This window comes from Perca flavescens, chromosome 7 (assembly GCF_004354835.1).
Source record: "Perca flavescens isolate YP-PL-M2 chromosome 7, PFLA_1.0, whole genome shotgun sequence".
NCBI classification, from domain to species: domain Eukaryota; kingdom Metazoa; phylum Chordata; class Actinopteri; order Perciformes; family Percidae; genus Perca; species Perca flavescens.
This window is the reverse complement of record NC_041337.1, coordinates 20,569,716-20,588,041: the sequence shown is the minus strand read 5'-3', so window position 1 is coordinate 20,588,041 and position 18,326 is coordinate 20,569,716. Positions and strand designations below refer to the sequence as shown.

General features: G+C 41.2%; 1 protein-coding gene across 2 annotated transcripts in view; it reads right to left on the bottom strand.

Moving 5' to 3' along the window:
• Window positions 1-16,263, bottom strand: part of LOC114558817 (copine-5-like) — a 39,753-nt gene extending 23,490 nt beyond the window's left edge. For both annotated transcript variants that reach the window (XM_028583068.1, XM_028583069.1), the window contains exons 1-3: window positions 15,825-16,263; window positions 3,791-3,831; window positions 2,920-2,966 (exon numbers count right to left, since the gene is read on the bottom strand). In XM_028583068.1, the coding sequence (XP_028438869.1) occupies window positions 2,920-2,966; window positions 3,791-3,831; window positions 15,825-15,934 (198 nt within the window). In that variant the 5' untranslated portion in view covers window positions 15,935-16,263. The remainder of the gene's footprint in view (window positions 1-2,919; window positions 2,967-3,790; window positions 3,832-15,824) is intronic.
• Between the last annotated feature and the right edge of the window lie 2,063 nt (window positions 16,264-18,326).

Below are 18,326 nucleotides of genomic sequence, written 5' to 3'. Positions count from 1 at the left end.
AACAGGAATAGACGCTAAAGTTTTTAAGCACTGGCGGCATGGGCCACCCTGCTCCTAAATTAGGTGGCCAAAGTACATTTTGGTGGTCTAAATATAAATCTTTTTTGCCACCACTCGCAGATGTTAATGTTATCTTGAGTAACTTGTTTACACCATGACACACTGTCCAGAGTTTTCGGGTTTTTTGTAGCTTAAAATGATCCCAAACCTTCCGCCGTTTTCTCCACCTGTCTCTTCTCTTTGCCCCTCACAATTTTCGCTCTCTTCCCTCATTTGTATTATATTCATCAGTCTTCACGTCATGTGTCAACCATAGACAGTATATAAATGGGACCAACAGATCCCATTATTCTGGACGGAGACCAGTGAAGGATATTAGAAGCACTTTTCCGGTGAGCGCAGCACTGCGCGTTACCGCGCAGCCTCCAACTGAGAGAGACGACGTAAATGTGACGTGAGCAACCTGTCTGAAAGTTGTAAGTCTTCTGGTAGCTGTGCCAAGAGAAATCTCAATCATTCCGAATCTTACAGATACGGAGAGTGTAGGTATATGTAAGGAGATAACATGGGCACAGGCTAATTTTTGCTAACTAAAATGCTAGTTAATATTAGTAATTAAACCTAAACAGCTCAAGTAAGTCAAAACTGCCTGCGAGCTTCTCCTGTACTATACGGTAATTCCTCTACTGTGCGACAGTAAGTCGCTTGGTTACGACACAATTGTTAGCCTATTTTTACAAAAACGTCCGCCACGGTGCCATAACATGAGATACAAGGTAATGGAGCCTTTGATACATTGTCGTGTTTCTTTAGAAATAAACAATGGACAAATAAAGTCTTTAAACGCTTCAGATGTAAAGTTAATCGCTGTCAAAGTGATGTCAAAATGAATGGGAGTCACCTCAACGGGAGGTGATCGCTTTGTAGCATCAAAATGGCGCCACAGGACTGTACATTAACAGTCTATGTTTACAATGTTAGTTGTCATTGTTTAAATGAAGCTTCGAGGCAATGAATTTCACATCAAGGATTTTTAGTAATCGAATTATTCGAGTTACTCAAGAAATCGTTTCAGCCCTAACGTTACTTATGAACAGCCAGGCTAGCTGTTTCAGTCTTTTCTCTGAGCTAGGCTAATAATTTCCTGGCTGTAGCTTCATATTTACCTTACAGTGTGTGTGTGTGTGTGTGTGTGTGTGTGTGTGTGTGTGTGTGTGTGTGTGTGTGTGTGTGTGTGTGGCTTGCCTTAAAGGCGAGATTAAGTGCCTGTCATCTATGTTAAAAATCCATGTTATCAACCTGCACTGTCTCACAGCAATCTTTTTTAATCCGTAAGAGCCCACCAACACCAAACACACTGGCCCTCATTTATGAAACGTGCACCTTGTGTACCTTATTGTAAAGTGTTACCCTTCAGGTTTTCATTTCTCTGTCGTGAATGATTTATTTCTGCCATTGACTGAGTTATTTCGGCTTGTTTTTCCAGCCCCTCTGCTGTCAGGAGACAGGGGTGGTGGTCCAGCACGGAGGGCGGAGGACACGCACTTTCCCTCTCCCTCAGCTGTTGCCTCGTTCTGACTCATGAAAAAAAACACAAGGAAAATAAAAGACACTGCATAAACTCCTCTACCATGTGTTTATTTAAAGGCCTAAGAGATTGCAATAGAAGCCTGTATATTACTATTAGGACTATAGAAAATGTGTCAAGGATGTTTAAATTAAATAGGCTAAACTTCAGCTGGAGTCCGATTTACTACGGCAACACTGTTGACAGCATCAGTTTCTACAGCCTTTAATACCAGTTTTCAGGCTGCCAAATAGTACACACGTTAGTGCAAATGAACCAGAGATATCAGGGTTTCAATCTCCACCTCTGAAAAGTGCCGCTTCTCAGCCGGATTACATCTCGCCATGTCGTACTTTGTAGGTGCAAGGCCTCAAAACCAAGAATATATTGGAGCGTGATATTTAAATAACGATCATTTCCAGCCGCTGCATTTATCAGTGTACGACCATTCTTGATTGGTGGATTCTCTGATTGGTGTGATACGAACGTTTCATGAATCACACGTGAAGCCTGTCGTAAGATGATTTCTGCGGTCATATCTGCGCTGGTTTCTACGTTAGGTTGATAAATGAGGGCCATTAAAACTATAATTATAACTGGAAGCTTTGTATCTTGTTTCCCACTCTTTAATCTGTTGTGTCACATCATTGTGCACCAGCGTGACACCAAGGCCTCTGTGGAGTCAATGAACTCAGCAGTCAGAGTTTGAAAGCAAAAGCTAAATATTTTGAGCTCTTAAAGTAGCTGTCTTCCTTTTAGGCAGCATGCATATACTGTATTGATTGTGTTATATATTTCTGACTTGGCTGCGGCTTTTAGCTTTTGTAAAAAGTGTGTCATTTTCTCAAAAAAATGGTTGGGCTGCCTTAGAACAAAAGAATATCAGCGTGAAAAAGGAATCTTGAATTCACAAGTATTCCCCTTTGAGATGTAATTTATAAAAACAAATTCTGTATGTCCATCCATTGAGATTACATGGTCAAATATTAATCCCAAAGGGATCCTTCATCTTGCTGCAATCTGTGCCCTCCTCTTCTTTATCTGCCTCTCCGGCCTAATTAAGGCCCAGTGGCCAACTGCCAGGGGAGACTCTGACGCAGAGGCAAATCTTTATTGATACAAGTAGCTGCCACCTTAATCAGCCAATCAGTCATAGCTAACACAGTGCTGACTAGCGCACAGATATTCGCAGGGTCAATCAATTGCAAATGATTGGCACTCACAGCATTTACCTTGAGGGAGAGGAGGGGAGGAAGGGAAGAGGGGGGGGGTTGTAAACAGAGAGCGGGCTGTCATGGAGAGGAGGCAGTTGTGATTGAGTTGTGTTGACAGAGGGGACTATGAGCTCTTACCTCTCTCCACTGTTTGGACTCGACGCCCTGCGTGTACAACACCACCACTGAGAAGAGAGAAGGTGGAGGCGAAGGGGGGAAAGAGAGAGCAGAGGAATACATTGTCACTAAACAATCTCAATCAAGCATCCCGCTACGTTGAATGGTGTTTGTTTTGTTCCTTCTTTTCTGACATTCATCATTAATTATCCTTGCCACGCCCTGACAGCATAATGAAGTGCCAAGCTTGATGATGCTGCGCTGCATGAAATTCTGGCTATAATGTCCACATGCAAAGAACAAAGCTCTAAAGCAAGATTGAAGGCTACTGGAGCACAATTTTAAGCCGTGGAATCCAAACACAATTTCTTAACAGTAGGATTCTCCTCATTCCTATTTGATATTGCGACTTCAAATGAAGCTGAGGCTGGTGAACATGACCTGTCATATATCCCAGGGTTCATCTTCAGGCGAATACAAAATAGGGCGAGTGTGATATTTTTCCAGTAGCTTATTTACACAAAGGGCTTGAACCTCCTCCCTATTATGATAAATGTCTCCTCTATTCTCTATCCTTCAGGGAGTATCAAAGAAAATGCCTTTATGGCGGTTCCCCATGTGTCTCACAAAAAGATACCCATTTGTATTCAAAGGCTGGCGTTTCTACCGTGCATGCATTAAGGTACTTCAGTGAGGAAAAGTTGTCACATTACTGTGCAAATGATATGCAGTTATTGAAGGAACACTTTGAAATAGCACAGTAAACTGAATCAAAGTTAAGCTTAGCAAAAGTAAAAAGTAAAGCTTCGCAAAACGAGGGGTGTCAATGAACCGTATTCTGAGCAAGGAAAAGCTAAGCTGCAATTAGCATCGTGAAAAGCTGAGAACTTACATGGGTCAGATTTGGAGAAAGTGTCTCGGTCCAGGAGATCCCTGTAAGAGAAGGAAACAGTCACGCATTAAAATTAGGGTTAAGTCTAATTAATTTCACTGAATTGTAAGACTGCTGTGTAACAGTTGGGAAGTTCCATACTATTTTGAACATGTATGTAAATGTTTCCTCTGATAATTAAAAAAATCCCATATGCAAAGAGCTACAAGATAATTGCAAGGTAATTCACAACCACACTTAACTTCACATAAGCAAAGCGAGCAGTACAATAAGCACATTCAGTGAAAGGACACAGAGGCAAAGGTACCAGTGAAAACATGAGCACTACTTATTAAAACAGTTTCCCACTTCAAAGCAATCAGTGTTTGCACACCTTCGCGGCTGCACAATCCTCTACATTTACTCTAATTAGAGTAAATAAAAGAAAACACATAAAAAACAGACAATAATGGCATACATTCACCAGATTTGTTTCATTCCATTAAGTGTAGAAGTTCAGTAGAAAAAAACAGAAATGTTAAAACTGTCCATCTGAAAGAATTCCAAAATGTGCACTTCTTCCTTAGCCGATGGCTGTATTTAACATGTGGACTAGTTTTTTTTTGTTTGTTTTTTTAAATGTTGAAAAAACAAAGCAAAAACACTGAAAAACCTCTTTTGTGAAGGTAACTTAACAGATATACTGTATGGCATAGATGCACAGAACAGAAGTGACAAATACACTTGCTGCTGCAGCCTAATATAATCCACTGTTGGATTTTGAATGTTGATTTAGTTACTTTGGTTCTTATTGATTTAGTTTTTATATGCTATATGGACCGCCCCCTTGTGTACAGCAAAGGATGGAAGACAGTTCACTGTCCTAGTGGCCCCAGAAACAACAGAAATACAACAAGGAAAATGACACACATTCAGAAATTTTGAATTATCATATACAACATATCATGAGACATCATGTCCAATACAAATTACAAAAGTCTAAAAGAGTCAAATCAGTAAATTATTTTTGTGCCATTTATGTGTGCGGGGAGTCACCCTACTGAACCAGAGAAAGAATTAGAGCTGCAACAATTATTCAATTAACTGATCAACCAAAAATCAATTGGCAACTATTATGATAAGGAATTAATCATTTAAGTCATTTTTTTTTTTTAAACATTTTGTGGTCGCAGCTTCTCTGATGTGAAGATTTCATGCATTTCTTTTTCATGCAGGATAGTAAACTGGATATATTTGTATTTTGGACTGTTTCTCAGGCAAAGCTAATAATTTGAAGACATCATTTTTGGCTGATTTTACTGACAAATTAATCACAAAAATAATTTGCAGATTAATCGATTCTGAAAATCGTTAGTTGCAAATGTGATTAATATGGGTAAAAAACTCTTTTTTCGGTATACCACCAGATGAGCAACTATTATCAGAATGACTTGTGGGCTTTCTTAGAGTGTTTTTGCCCTGGTGACTCTGGCCTCAGGGCAGAAAGTAAGAAGCCACAGCACTGGGTACATATGAGGATTTATTTCACTGTTCAAAGCAACATGGAACTACCACTACATCAAACAGGTCCATCAGTATGCATCCATGAGCAAGGTTACATTCAAAGCTCATGTAGTATCCATGGGAGCGCCCTGCAATCGAGTGCCCCATGGGTTTATAATGCTATGAGTCTCAGTCAGATCCAGCAGTATGGGTACACGAGTCACACTCATTCAGATTAGCTCCCATTCAGTTTGAACCACAATCAAAGAAAACTGCTGCTGCTATTGCATGTCAAGATACCTAACAGCATTTCCCACACCTTAAATCCTCTAAACCCTAAAATAAAGTACAGCTTTTCTGACACTGATCATCATCCAACACCTTTTCAAGCAGCCAGACACTCTGATTGGCATTGACTCATTCATGATAAGAGCCGCAATCAGCATTAATATTATTCATTCAATCTTCATTTTTAGCCTCTTCCAGACCGGATTTTGTGTGTTTTTTGGGAGACACAGGGAAGTTTCTATGACAACTCGAGTCATTCCCTTGTATTTCCCTAGTATTTCCTTCCATCACCGAACAAGATCTAACAAAGCAGATTTTACTTTTGAAATATAAGAAAGTCCTTCTATAAACCACTTAATAACATTTTAGATGAGATACAATTTACAGATGGTTTCAATCTCTCCCAAATAAATATGTCTCGCTTCTGCTTACTGATTGGGAGCAGTGTCAATAAATAACTTGCATGCAGTTCAGAAAAATCCCTATACCTTGAGGGGACAGCAGGATTTCAATGAATATAGATGAGATTTCAGGACCGATTCCAAGCAAGAGGCAACAGGGTATCATTCATGTACACGTAATTCTGCATTCTTTGACACAAACTCTTCTGTCACAGGGATACGTGGGGGAATAATAGATGCAGCTTCATTGGGTATTAGCCTTGGGCTGACCTGACAAGAGTTGGAACATTTTCAGTGTAATTATCATTGGAAATAACAACTAAGCCATCCATGACTAACTGCCTCTTTGTATCCACCTGTAACCGTCTAACATCCATTACCCTTTGACAATTAGCTTGTCCATCACCTCATCCCATCTCTTAGTGCAGAAAAGAACGTGCATGGAGAAAGGATAGCGGGAAAACATGACATCCTATTTCCCGTTTACACAATATACTGTAGAAAACAAGCGTTCATTAGAGTTGCTGAATGTCATTTCGCTCTTGCAGAAGATTTATATTCCAAGAAGAAATTATTAGTATACAGAATTATATACAAATGCAAATTAATCCACCCTCTTACTGTGCACATGGCCAGAGAACACACAACGGTGCCGCAGGATGGGTTTTAACATTTCAGATAATCTGTCTGCTTTCACTGAAGTAACGCTGTCTATTTCAAACTTCTCGCTACTAATCTCAGTGGGATATGAGAAGATCATTATCCTGAAAGCTGATGTAGAACAAGTTTGTTGAGGAAGATAAAGTTCATTGAAAGTAGGACAAAAGTAATTAGAACCAGCTACTTTTCATCCACACCACATTTCATCTATCAGCCTTCTTTCATACTGTTGCACTTTTATGATCACTATGACCATCTCACTTGAAACACGTGAATGAAAAAGGCAAACATCACTTTTCCTTTTCCTCGCTCTCACCACCTTCATTAACAGTGAGTGCAACCATCTCCTCCAGTCACTCTAGTCATCTCCATTTAATATGTGAACACATGTGAAAGCAAGAGTCTGAAGTGCATTATTAGATGTTGAACAAACAAAACAACAAGAAATAATATTTAATTTCACTTTCATTTTAATAACTTTCTTTTTCTATCTTATCATCCCTAACAAAGTAATGTGTTTATTCATCAGTGAATTAAGCTTGCAGTTATTGGTTATGCACACTTTAATTAAGAAGTAAGGCAGTACCAGGAACATTTACAAACAGTGAATTAGCATCACCTAACCAACACATGTACTCCAAATCTGCAAACTCTCTCTGGTTGTATAAATGTGTCAAAAAAGTATTTTGTTTGGCTAAAATATTGAGAAATATTTCCACTACAGGCCAAGAGTAAAGGAGACTTGACCTCTAAAACATGGCTTGCTGCTGAATTTTAATTTTAAAGAATATATTAGTAGCAAACGCTCCCCTTCGGTCAGTTCCCTGGAGATATTTTAGCAGCTCCTTGGTCCACATGGCTGATTAAACTGCAGCAGTCCCTTAAATCTCCTCCACTTCTTAGAGTTGTCAAAATCATAATTGGCACCTTGGAGAAATAGCATCTAATTCAGTGGAAAGTGGTTTAAAATAGTCTTGAATCTGGCTGGCAAATTTTGGTATAAGCTGCCGCCTCATTGGTTCTTAAAAGGACACGACAAATGCAAGCATGAAAGTCAAGTCTCAGACCGGGTTAGAGAAAGAAAAGCCTCTATAATACATTAGAGACAATGGGAGATGGCTGGGGGGAGAAAAAGAAGGATGGTTTGCATTTTCAAGCCTACTCTGTCACTTCACTTCCACTGCTGCCCTATGGCTTGTTCTTTTATGACTGAGAACAGAAATTTTCTTTCCACTCACACACCATGGGGTCAGTAGGTCTTCTTTTTGTCTAATGTGCCCTAAAGCAGCTTCTCGGGGGTCACAGGGTCCAAGAACCAAACAGGAGATATATGCTGCTGCAGAGGTAATCTGACCCCAAACTGGAGGGTTTTCCTTGAGGGTATTTTTGTAATTCCTCAAAAGGAATATCTACAATATAGTTTGTGCGAAAGACTATCAGATACAGGAGTTAAGGAGCACTACTGCTGAAATTAAAACAAACAAATCAAAACAACTGATAAAATTCTATGCACTCCTGCATTTCATTATTGGAAATGATCTCTGCCTGCATTGCATAACTGAATCCCCTTAATAGTGACAGATGATGATACACAATAATGTTGCTTTTGTCTGGATCTCAAAAGCTCCCCTCCATTTCATTCAACGGTCAATCTGGTCCCTTTATTAGTGACAGACCCATCTGCTGACCTTCACTGCAATGGCACCACGTGTCTTCCTCCTCCATCTGTTTAATTATTTAGTTTCTGTTCAACCTGGGATCTCTCCAGGTCGACAATACCTGCAGCAGAGCACTCCCTGGGCAGCCGTCTCGCGAGCAGTGACAGAATCTCAGTCATAAAACTGCTAGTATAATAAATGAGAATGCACGTACGCCGTGACTCCCTGTTTCGGAGTGGCTTTTGGTGTGTGACTTATGTCCAACCAGGGAATAATATCACTGTTAATTGCACAGTGTGACAGTTCGGGATTGGTGCAGAGAAAGGTCTTTTTTTTTTGCACGGAGCTGAGGGAAATGCTCACACTGATACTCTATGGCTGTTATAACCCTGGCAGAGCACTTTGCACTTAGCTTACTGTAAATTCACGGCAATTTCCCTTCATCTCTATGCGCCATCTACAAAAAAAAAAAAAAAAAAAAAAAAAAGCTGCAAATATCTTTGCAGGCACACACTAACTATATACTTCACAGACTGGCGACATAAACCACGTTCAATTGTACACTAGGAACCCAATAAGGCACAGTAAGGCATGTCTAAGCTCATACATATTTTGGCTTTGAAATGACATTTACTGATCATTATATGGAGATAGAGAAGGGAAGCTCTGCATGGATTCAGTCAAGTGTGGAGTGGAGAGAGCAGGGTCAATGTGTTCATGATAATAAAGCATACACAGAAACTCTCTCAGAGGATAACCCTAATTGTTGTTAGTGAGGGATGAGATAGCTGCGAGCATACCGTATAGGGTGGAAACAAAGAAATGCAGCTCACTGTCTAACTGGTGGAAGACTTATATTGAGCTTCGATAGGTGAAAGCAGCACACAGCAGGTCAGTCTTTCCCCTATAATTGTACAGGTCTTGTAGGCTGCCAGGCCAACGGAACCCCCGCCAGGCCAAATGCCAAAAATAACACCAAATATCCATTGTGTTTCCCCTATATTCGTTCTGCAGAGACCATAGTAAGTCCATGACCGAGGCAACTGTGTGTGGTTACTTCTTTATCTGTAGCAGCAGGACAGTCAAGTGTGTTATCTAAAACAGATCTGTGAAGTTTGCCGGAAGTGATGTAATTTAGCGTTTTATGTGTAGGGAGCACTGCGCCACACTCTGTTTAAAAAATAGAATTTTAAATGCTATATTGCTTGTAAGGAAAAAATGGGAGTAACAGGCGAACCAGCTTTAAAAGTGACATATTTTCTTTTTAAATAATTGCAGTGCATTGCATCTAATTCATGCCGATGTGAAGAGAGGTTAATGTGGATTTTGAAAAGTAACTGATAAATATTTAAAGAAACTTGAAAGTGTTAAAACCCATTAACCCATCCGCAAGGCTAAAGCAGTCCGCCTAGGGGAAACCATAATAAGCATAGTAAGTTCGTAAGTATTCAGAGGTATGACCACACACCTATTTACTCAAACACGCACACTAATTCACCTGAAATGTAAACACTGGGCTGGGTCCTATGCAGTTTCGCAATACATAGCCTGATCATCAGACTGAATTGCCATTTTATCTGACTTAACGACATGGAACATAGGAGCATGTATGGTTTTTTACATTGGTCAAAGATTTTAGAGTTGTAATTTCTGTAAGTTGACTTACAACAACTTGTACAGAATGGTATTATGTGTGTGGAGAAACTAAAATAATTCCATCCTAACTAGGAAAAACAGCAGTCACTGACCACAACACAAGACCTATTTCCATCATCTAAACAAATCAGAGAGGTGGGTGGCAATTCAGAGGTCTGGAACCAGGCTACAACAGATCTGTCAGAAAGTTACTCCTATAAGCCTTGAGATAAACCAACCTAGCCTCACATCGCAAGACCAAATGGCAAATGCAAATGAGTCTAGAACCTTTCATTTCAGTTAATTTTAATAGGGGCATTATCAACGTGTCATCAACGTGTTATCAACATGACGTGGCACTGAGCGACCAGAGACCAGGGCTGCCCATGTAGATGGCCAATCACAGCACATAATTGCGGGACTTGGCACAAAGCAGGTGGGAAAAAAATAACACCTAACCGACAGAGAAATGTAAACTACTACAGCCTGCAGAGATGAGCTGGTATATGAGTTGGTGTATTAAATGTTTGCCAAATCCTGTCGGTAGTACAATACACTTCTCAAGAAAAGCACAGTTGATAGTTCTCCTTTTAGCGAAAATATATCGTCCACTTCGTTCAATACCAACGCTACAGCAGAAAATTCAGCTGCAGCCATCTTGGTTGTTTTTTAAAATGCCTCAACGATGCTCCTTTAATTTCACAGTCTTGTAGCTTGTAGTTAAGTTTATCTTGTACAATTCACACATTTTGACTGATAATCCATTTCCCTACAGTAAAAATGAATTGTATTTGTACTTATCAAATGTTTTAGCCACATACACAGCTTTATGGCAAAAGCGCGCACACACTTACTTATAACTTTCAGCATCTGCTCTTGTTGCTGTAGGCTACCCATCACTGCAGAACACCAGGGATGTTGGAGTTTGTACCCCGTCATCTGACCCACCCACACACACACACACACACACACACACACACACACACACACACACACACACACACACACACACACACACACACACACACAGGTGAAATCTTCACAGAGAAACCTGTCGCATTTTGTACAAACCCACCACCAGCTCGCACATTTCCCAGGCAAGCTGTGATGTTAGGTCAAATATCCCTCGATACAGAAATCCACTAACATACTCTGCTGACCCTTGAGGTTCTCTGAAAATAGTGACAAAAGCAACTTGATACTTCTGAGCCAAGAGGGACTGCTTTGATTTCTTATTGCTACACCACCCTCTTGACTTTTCCTGTCATTCCAATCAACACTTCATCTTGTCAGATGCGGAGTGTTAGAAACCACTGGCAGGGCACCACGACTGAATCCATGGGATCCCCCTCTGCTGTCCTATATCCCAAATGAGAATATATTAATAACATTGACACCACCGCAAGCCAAGTGTCTGGGTTCAAAACTCATTTTCACTGTGTCGGGGGTTCATGCATAATCATCTGCTTCAACGACCTGTGAGACTTGCCTTCTTGCAATCTTAACATCCCCAAATTGGAATAAAAAAAATCTGCCTCCTCTTGGTACCCTCATGTCTCTTAGCCTCAATCCCCAAAACAAATGTGACACATCACTCTCTCTCTCACACACACACACATACGCACACAGACACACAGACACACACACACACACACACACACACACACATACACACACAAAGCTGCAAGCTTGCCCCAGGTCAGTCTTAACCCAGAACACGATATGAAAAGAGAACTGTAAAAACTTGAAATTTCTCTCTCACTCAAAGAGATGCTTTATTAATATTTTATGGTCTTGCACAATGCAAACTAGTTCAATTCAAACTTGCTTTCTGCCAGAGAAAAACAAAAGGATGTTTCAACAAGAAAAAACAGGTCACAGAGATTGATTAAATGGGTAACCAAGAATGAATGAGATCAACAGCTACAACAGCTATTAACACAACAAGAACAGCAGAGTTACAGGCCATAACAACGCATTCGAATAAACAAAAGGTTTTCACACAGCTTGAATCCCAATTGCTCTGCTCAGGCAATTGTTTTTGACAGATTGAGCAGCGACGCCACACATCCTAATCACCCTGATGATTTCATTAGGCTTCCCCCTTCTGCTGCAATGATTGCCTGAGGAAGAGTTCAGATCAAGAAGCATGCCACATTTTAAGGTTGACCCCTGGGAACAGAAATCTCCTCGCAAGCATTTGTCACCGAATGGTGGCAGTCATGTCACCTCTTGTGCTTCAGCAGGTATTGAATCCCTCAGGAGAAGAGTGGCCTGGTTGAGTTAGATCCCCCCAGCGGAGTGCATTGATTGACTGCAGTGCTACTCACACCAATCTATCACACCAAATGAATGGTTAAAGTGAGCACCAAAGAAACAACAGAGAACCGGAGGAGATGGACAAGGTGCATTGACTTTATCCTAGTCTGGCTCAACAGGGATGAAACCTGACAGCCGGCGTGATGTCCCTCCCCTCTCGCTATCTCTGCTATCAGGGCTTAGCACCCCCCAGGATGGTTGTGACTAGTTTAAAGAAATACAAACAAGCCAGAGCATTTTCCCTTCTGTCCGAGAATAGATGGGCGGTGTAGCCAGACCCTACCTCAGCGCTGACACAGCGCTGTGGAGATAGGTCTGGCATTGCAAGACTATCTTCATCCTAATGCAATAGGCGATGGGGGCTGATAAAGTCTGATGTTTAAGCTTTCAGATGGGAGGCTGAGCACAGTGGAAGGGAGGGTGGCTTTGTCAGCCAATTTCACTTTTAACAGCATACCTGTGTGTTTTGACACAATGCAAAGGACCAATACATCTCTATAATATGCCCTCTGCTGACACGTTTTTAAGTGGGTGGGAAATAAAAATTCAAGCTATATCCTTGTGCTTGGCAGTTTTGTTGGACTATCTCATGTACTCACGATGATACAGTTATTTTTTCCCTATTCAATCTCCTCTGGATGGTAACTTTCTAACAAATGAGATGCCAAAAACGACTCTATCAGGAGTAAGAAATTCTCTTTCCCTCGCTCTGTTCTGATAATGGTTGTAAACCTTTGTTAGGTTTGTCAAGCTTATCATCTCTGGTCCCTCATTCTGGTCACAGAGGCGCATACATTAAACAGAGCATTTACAAATCATTACTAAGGTCCTGTCCATGGACCAGTACTGGGGTAAACCAAAGTCAAACAGAAAAAAATCTATTCATTAAATGAAGATCCATGTGTAAAGCCTGTGGGGGCTTTGTGATTTTTGTCTGTGTGCACATTTTTTTCTGACATTTATTACCAAAAGTGTGCTTCACATTGGAACTGCAGAGCCGGAGCCCCAGTTTCCCTTAAGTCATTGTACATGGGATCTCTGAGACAGTCTGCTAAGTTGAGATATAGAAAGGGTACATTTTACAACCCAGCACGTTTCACGTTTACTACTTTGCTCATAAAGATGTAGCAAACCGCATAGACAACTTATAAAATATTCATAAGAGCTGCTTCAATATTAACAAATAAACACACTCATTACTGCCACGTAAGAGGTGGGATCAAGCCTGTAAAAGCACCAGGGGACCACTGGCCCTAAACCACTGAACTGTATTCGCTGGCATGGGTTCGGTAAGGCAGATGTAGGATTGGAGGACCCTTGAGTTTGAAGAGCCATCTTATTGCTGAGTAGAAGTGTAGCCCTCGCAGCTAAGAAGCAGATGCTTTGGGCTCGGTTCACTGGCTGACCTGTGAGCAAAACCAATCAGAGCTATAGACGGGAAACAATGTGCTATCATAGCGATATGCACTTGTTTTGATAAGGGGTTGTCTGCTTCAGTCCCTCCAGTTTGTCAGGGGGCTTGCTGTAATATTGGCAGAGGGTTATGAGAAAGCCTGTAGGGCTGCACGCCGCAATTCAATTCCATGTGCGCTGCAATCTCAAAGCTTTCAGGCTCACTAAATCAATTACACAGAGTTGTGGAGGCTGTGCCTCTCACCCACGTAACAGCTATTGTTTCTGTTTGCTTCTATTGGATGGACTAAATACACACTTTTATACTAATAAGTGTGTACACTAATACGTGGGAGGAATGGCTTCATGCATGGCTGTTTTATTTGATATGTGTTCAACTTTAAAACTGTCCAGTGTTTGATCTTTGAAGTAATCTTCAGAACTACTGTAGCAAGTCATAAAGAAGAACAAACAGGACCTGAAGTATTTGCATCTAAAGCAGACACTGTTTCAAGGCCCAATGGAAGCAGGAATGAATTATTCTTCTCTATCAAACTGTGTCCTGGAGCAAGTCTTTGTTTGGAGAGACATTAATGACAGACAAGGGAGCTGCAGATCGACAGAGCCCGGGGGCATCAACACAGATCCCAGCTTAAAGTATGAAGGTCTGAAGAAAAAAAACATAAATGTGCACCAAGAGGGAAACAACACAAGTCCAGCTGCTACTCACAACACATGCCCCACAATGGATAAATCTCACTCTCACACACACACACACACATACACTTACTCTTGCCTCAGTTTTACACACAATGAAATCATTTTGGTTACATAAATACAGCATGCTACAGTCGGCCTTTGTAGGGTTTAACGCTGTTCATCTTCCTGAACAGCCCTGCTCTGCCCATAGTTGTGCCATCCTCACAACCTATCAACTCTATAAAAGGTTAAAACATTTATTTTGAAATGTGACATGGAAACAGTAATGTTGGGATTGTTGAACAATTTCAGAATTTCAAAATGGAATGCATTTTCAACATGAAAGACAGTCAATCAGTCTCCCCTGCTAATAACTGACTGGCTGAATGCAGATTTCAAGAAGAAGTCAGATGAGAGAGAGTAAATTAACACAATGACAGCCGGATGCTGATTGATAAATGTCTCGCCTTCGGCTTAACATACATTAATATATCTGACATCTCTATGGGATGTTTTTCAACAGCAATGCATATGGGAACAAATAATTTACATGCATATAATACTGATGCAGCATAAGCTACAAAGAGCTAAACACTCTACTACGCCAAAATGACGCACCGACAAGGAGACCCTGAAAACCCAAATTAACAACAATTTCCATGATATAGGCTACATTAATTAAAACTGCCCTATTAAGCCACTATATGTTGCAGCAGCACATACCTCTACGTGCAACCAGCGCTGCCCCGCCCTATTCAGCCGAGGCACTTGCCATCTTTGTGGTATTTGGGTTTTATGGGGGAGGGGACCAGAGATTCAGTTAAAGCCTAAAAAGGGCGATCACGTTTCTGTGACAAACTAGTGTCGTTTTCGGAGGCTGTCAAGCGGTTACACAGCCTCACACACGGCAAGTTGCCTCATGGGAAACCTCTCAGGCACGCCAACAAACTCAACAACTGTCGATATCTCCTGTGGCAAAACACACACAGTGCTGTAGGTCACACGATCACTCTGACTGAGATATGTAAAATAGACAGCTTTACGATGAACAGGACAAAAAAAGCAAAAGCGTAAAAAGTTTAGGGATTGTCAGACTTACAACACGTTGTGTATTTCACTAACTATGATTAAGCGACATTCTGGACATCACTGTGTGTAATGCAAATTAGGTGCGGTTAGATTTTTTTACTTACAATTTATACGAAAAGTCTCTTAAATGCTTAAATATTTCACTGACGTATTTTATGCCGGCCTAAATGGGTCTTTTCAGCAGAGCATGGATTTCTGCGTGGATTTTACCTATATAATATTACCTTTTGTAAAGTTTTCTTTTTTTTTTATTCTTTAAAATGTTTTCTTTTCAGCACCAAAATGTTAAATGGTACGTTACTTATTACAAACAGCGTCCTGTCTTCTTACAACAAAACGCTCCCATAGCGCGCGGAGCTCCCCAAACCACGCAGACACCGCAGCAGCATCAGCATCGGAGTGTGGATTTACCTGCAGGACACGGTGATCTCCACTTTGGTGGCCGGGATGCTCCCACTGATGGGGTCAAAGTCACAGACCGTCGCCGTGGCCTCCACTTTGTCCATAACGTCTCCCTCCATGTGTGCAGGAGACCCGGGCCAGCTCCCCGAGCCGCTTGAGTCCCTCTGAACCTGGAGAGCCGACGGCGGAGAGCCGGAGCGCAGCGGATGAGCGAGCAGTAGCGGATACGGTCCAGACAAACCTCCTAAGTGCTGTCCATTGGACGGGCAACAGCATGGAAAGTTTATTGGGAGGCTGCAGCAGTGAGGGCGATTGATTTAACTAAAGTGGGATCACATGCCAGGACGCATCAGAGCCCACTCCGCTGTTTACCAGGCAAAGAATGAGCTCTTTTGCCAGAGCAGCGTTTGAAAAGTAAGAGCTGTGAACTCCACCCCTCCTGTCTGCATTCTCCTACATGCGGGGTTGCGACTGACAACTCGTTGCAGATTCAAGCTATCGCTTTATGGCTGGACGGATCGTTATTTGGCTCCAAATTGTTTTTTAAGAGCCTCTAAAAGAAAACAAATAAGCACCGAGGGGCTAATACATTGGGTTGTGTATTTTTCTCTTATTACTTTAGGACAGATGAACATAGGTAAAATATTGTTTTATGAACGATTAGGATTATTAAGTGTTAACTTTGTAAAGTGCCCTGAGATAACTTCTGTTGTGACTTGACACTATACATTGAATTTAATTTAATTGAAGTTACTGAGAGTGCAGTTTTCCTTTCTTGCTGTTTTGGTTTAAGAAAGCTCCCAGGGGGTTACCTGCTGCAGAATTAAAATACTGCCTCGAATTAACGACTAAATAAAATGTTCAAGATTAACCTTTAGGTCACACGCAATGGATGAATAGTTTATTTTCACCTCGTGTTGAAATTACATCAGTTCCTATAGAGCCACAAGCTCTTATTACTAATTGAGAGGCTGCTGGTGCTCTTTCAGCATCTGGACAGCTCCTCAAACTCTCGCTTAGGTCAAAGCCTGTTTCCTCGCTTATCCTGCCAGTAAAAAGTGACGTTTGTTTTTCAAACCTAGGCCTGTATATTCATCTCTGGGAGACTTTATGGGAGGCTCCCATGTCATCGTTTTTTTTTCATTTCACCAACAATCTGCTGACATATTGATAAATTCAACCTGTCAAACATGTTATTCGTAGGCAAACTGCTTTACATCAAATTATTTGTGCATTTGTACTGTGTGTGTGTGGGGGGGGGGTTCTCCAAGCAGATCATCACTACTGATTGCTTCTCTCTTGCAAAACGTTCTTTAAGAAATCACTCCACTGAAACAATTCACACAGTTATCAGAGGCAAATAGGCAAACAGCGCGTATGAAGTCTCTCCAAATCATTGAGTTACACAATTTGGAAAGCATACTCTACATAAGCTACAAATTGAAACGCCTATATATATGTTCTATATTTCACATTTGAATCATACGGCCACGGAAACAGGTTATCTATCCATGCATCGTGGAAGGTTGACAGTGGTAATGCACTGCAATACTTACACACCTGAGAGTGAGACTTGGGCTGATGAGGGATGTACATTTCGGACACAGCACCACTAGGGCGCAGCTTCATCATTAGTCATGGCCACTCAGTAATTAGGCCCTGTAGTCGCTCTTGGTTGGTTGATTTTGAGCTCCGTTCAGTGCACTGTTCTCCACCGCCTGCTGTGAGGCTCTCCACTGTTCCCACTCGCAGACGCCCCACTTCCTATAGCTGTGGCAGGAGTGTAATTTACGGCGGTATGTGTGTGTGTGTGTGTGTGTGTGTGTGTGTGTGTGTGTGTGTGTGTGGGTGGGTGGGTGGGCCAGATGACAGGGTACAAACTCCAACATCCCTGGTGTTCTGCAGTGATGGGTAGCCTACAGCAACAAGAGCAGATGCTGAAAGTTATAAGTACATTTACTAACGTACTGAGTACAGTATTCTCAGGAAGTGCAATGTTTTACATTTTTATTTGGTACAACTTTGTTGAGAGGAAAATATTTGCCAGACAGCTGTTACTTTTTCAGCAAAGATAATATTTGTAATAACATATGCTATATTGTTGTATATAGAAATACAGTATGTAAATTAAAAAAAACAAAAAAAAACACCACTTAAATAATATTTAAGGCTTTGGGAAACACATGCTTTCTTGCCAAAAATTAGATGAAAACTTGACACCACTCTCATGTCTGTACGGTAAATATGAAGCTATAGCCAGCAGCTGGTTAGCTTAGCACAAAGACTGGCGGAAGAGGGGGAAACTGACAACCTTACAGTGACAACAGTGACATGACTACAGGTTTTAAAATAGGACTTTTATTTTCTAATGTGGTACTTGTGGTGCGGTTACTTCTAATTAAAGCTGCATCAATCAAATGTTGGTCACCAGGGGGCAGAAAAACATCAGAGCAAGCAACAAGATACACAGCCCCCACCATATCACAGACTTAAGGCGAGGGTATGCTCAAA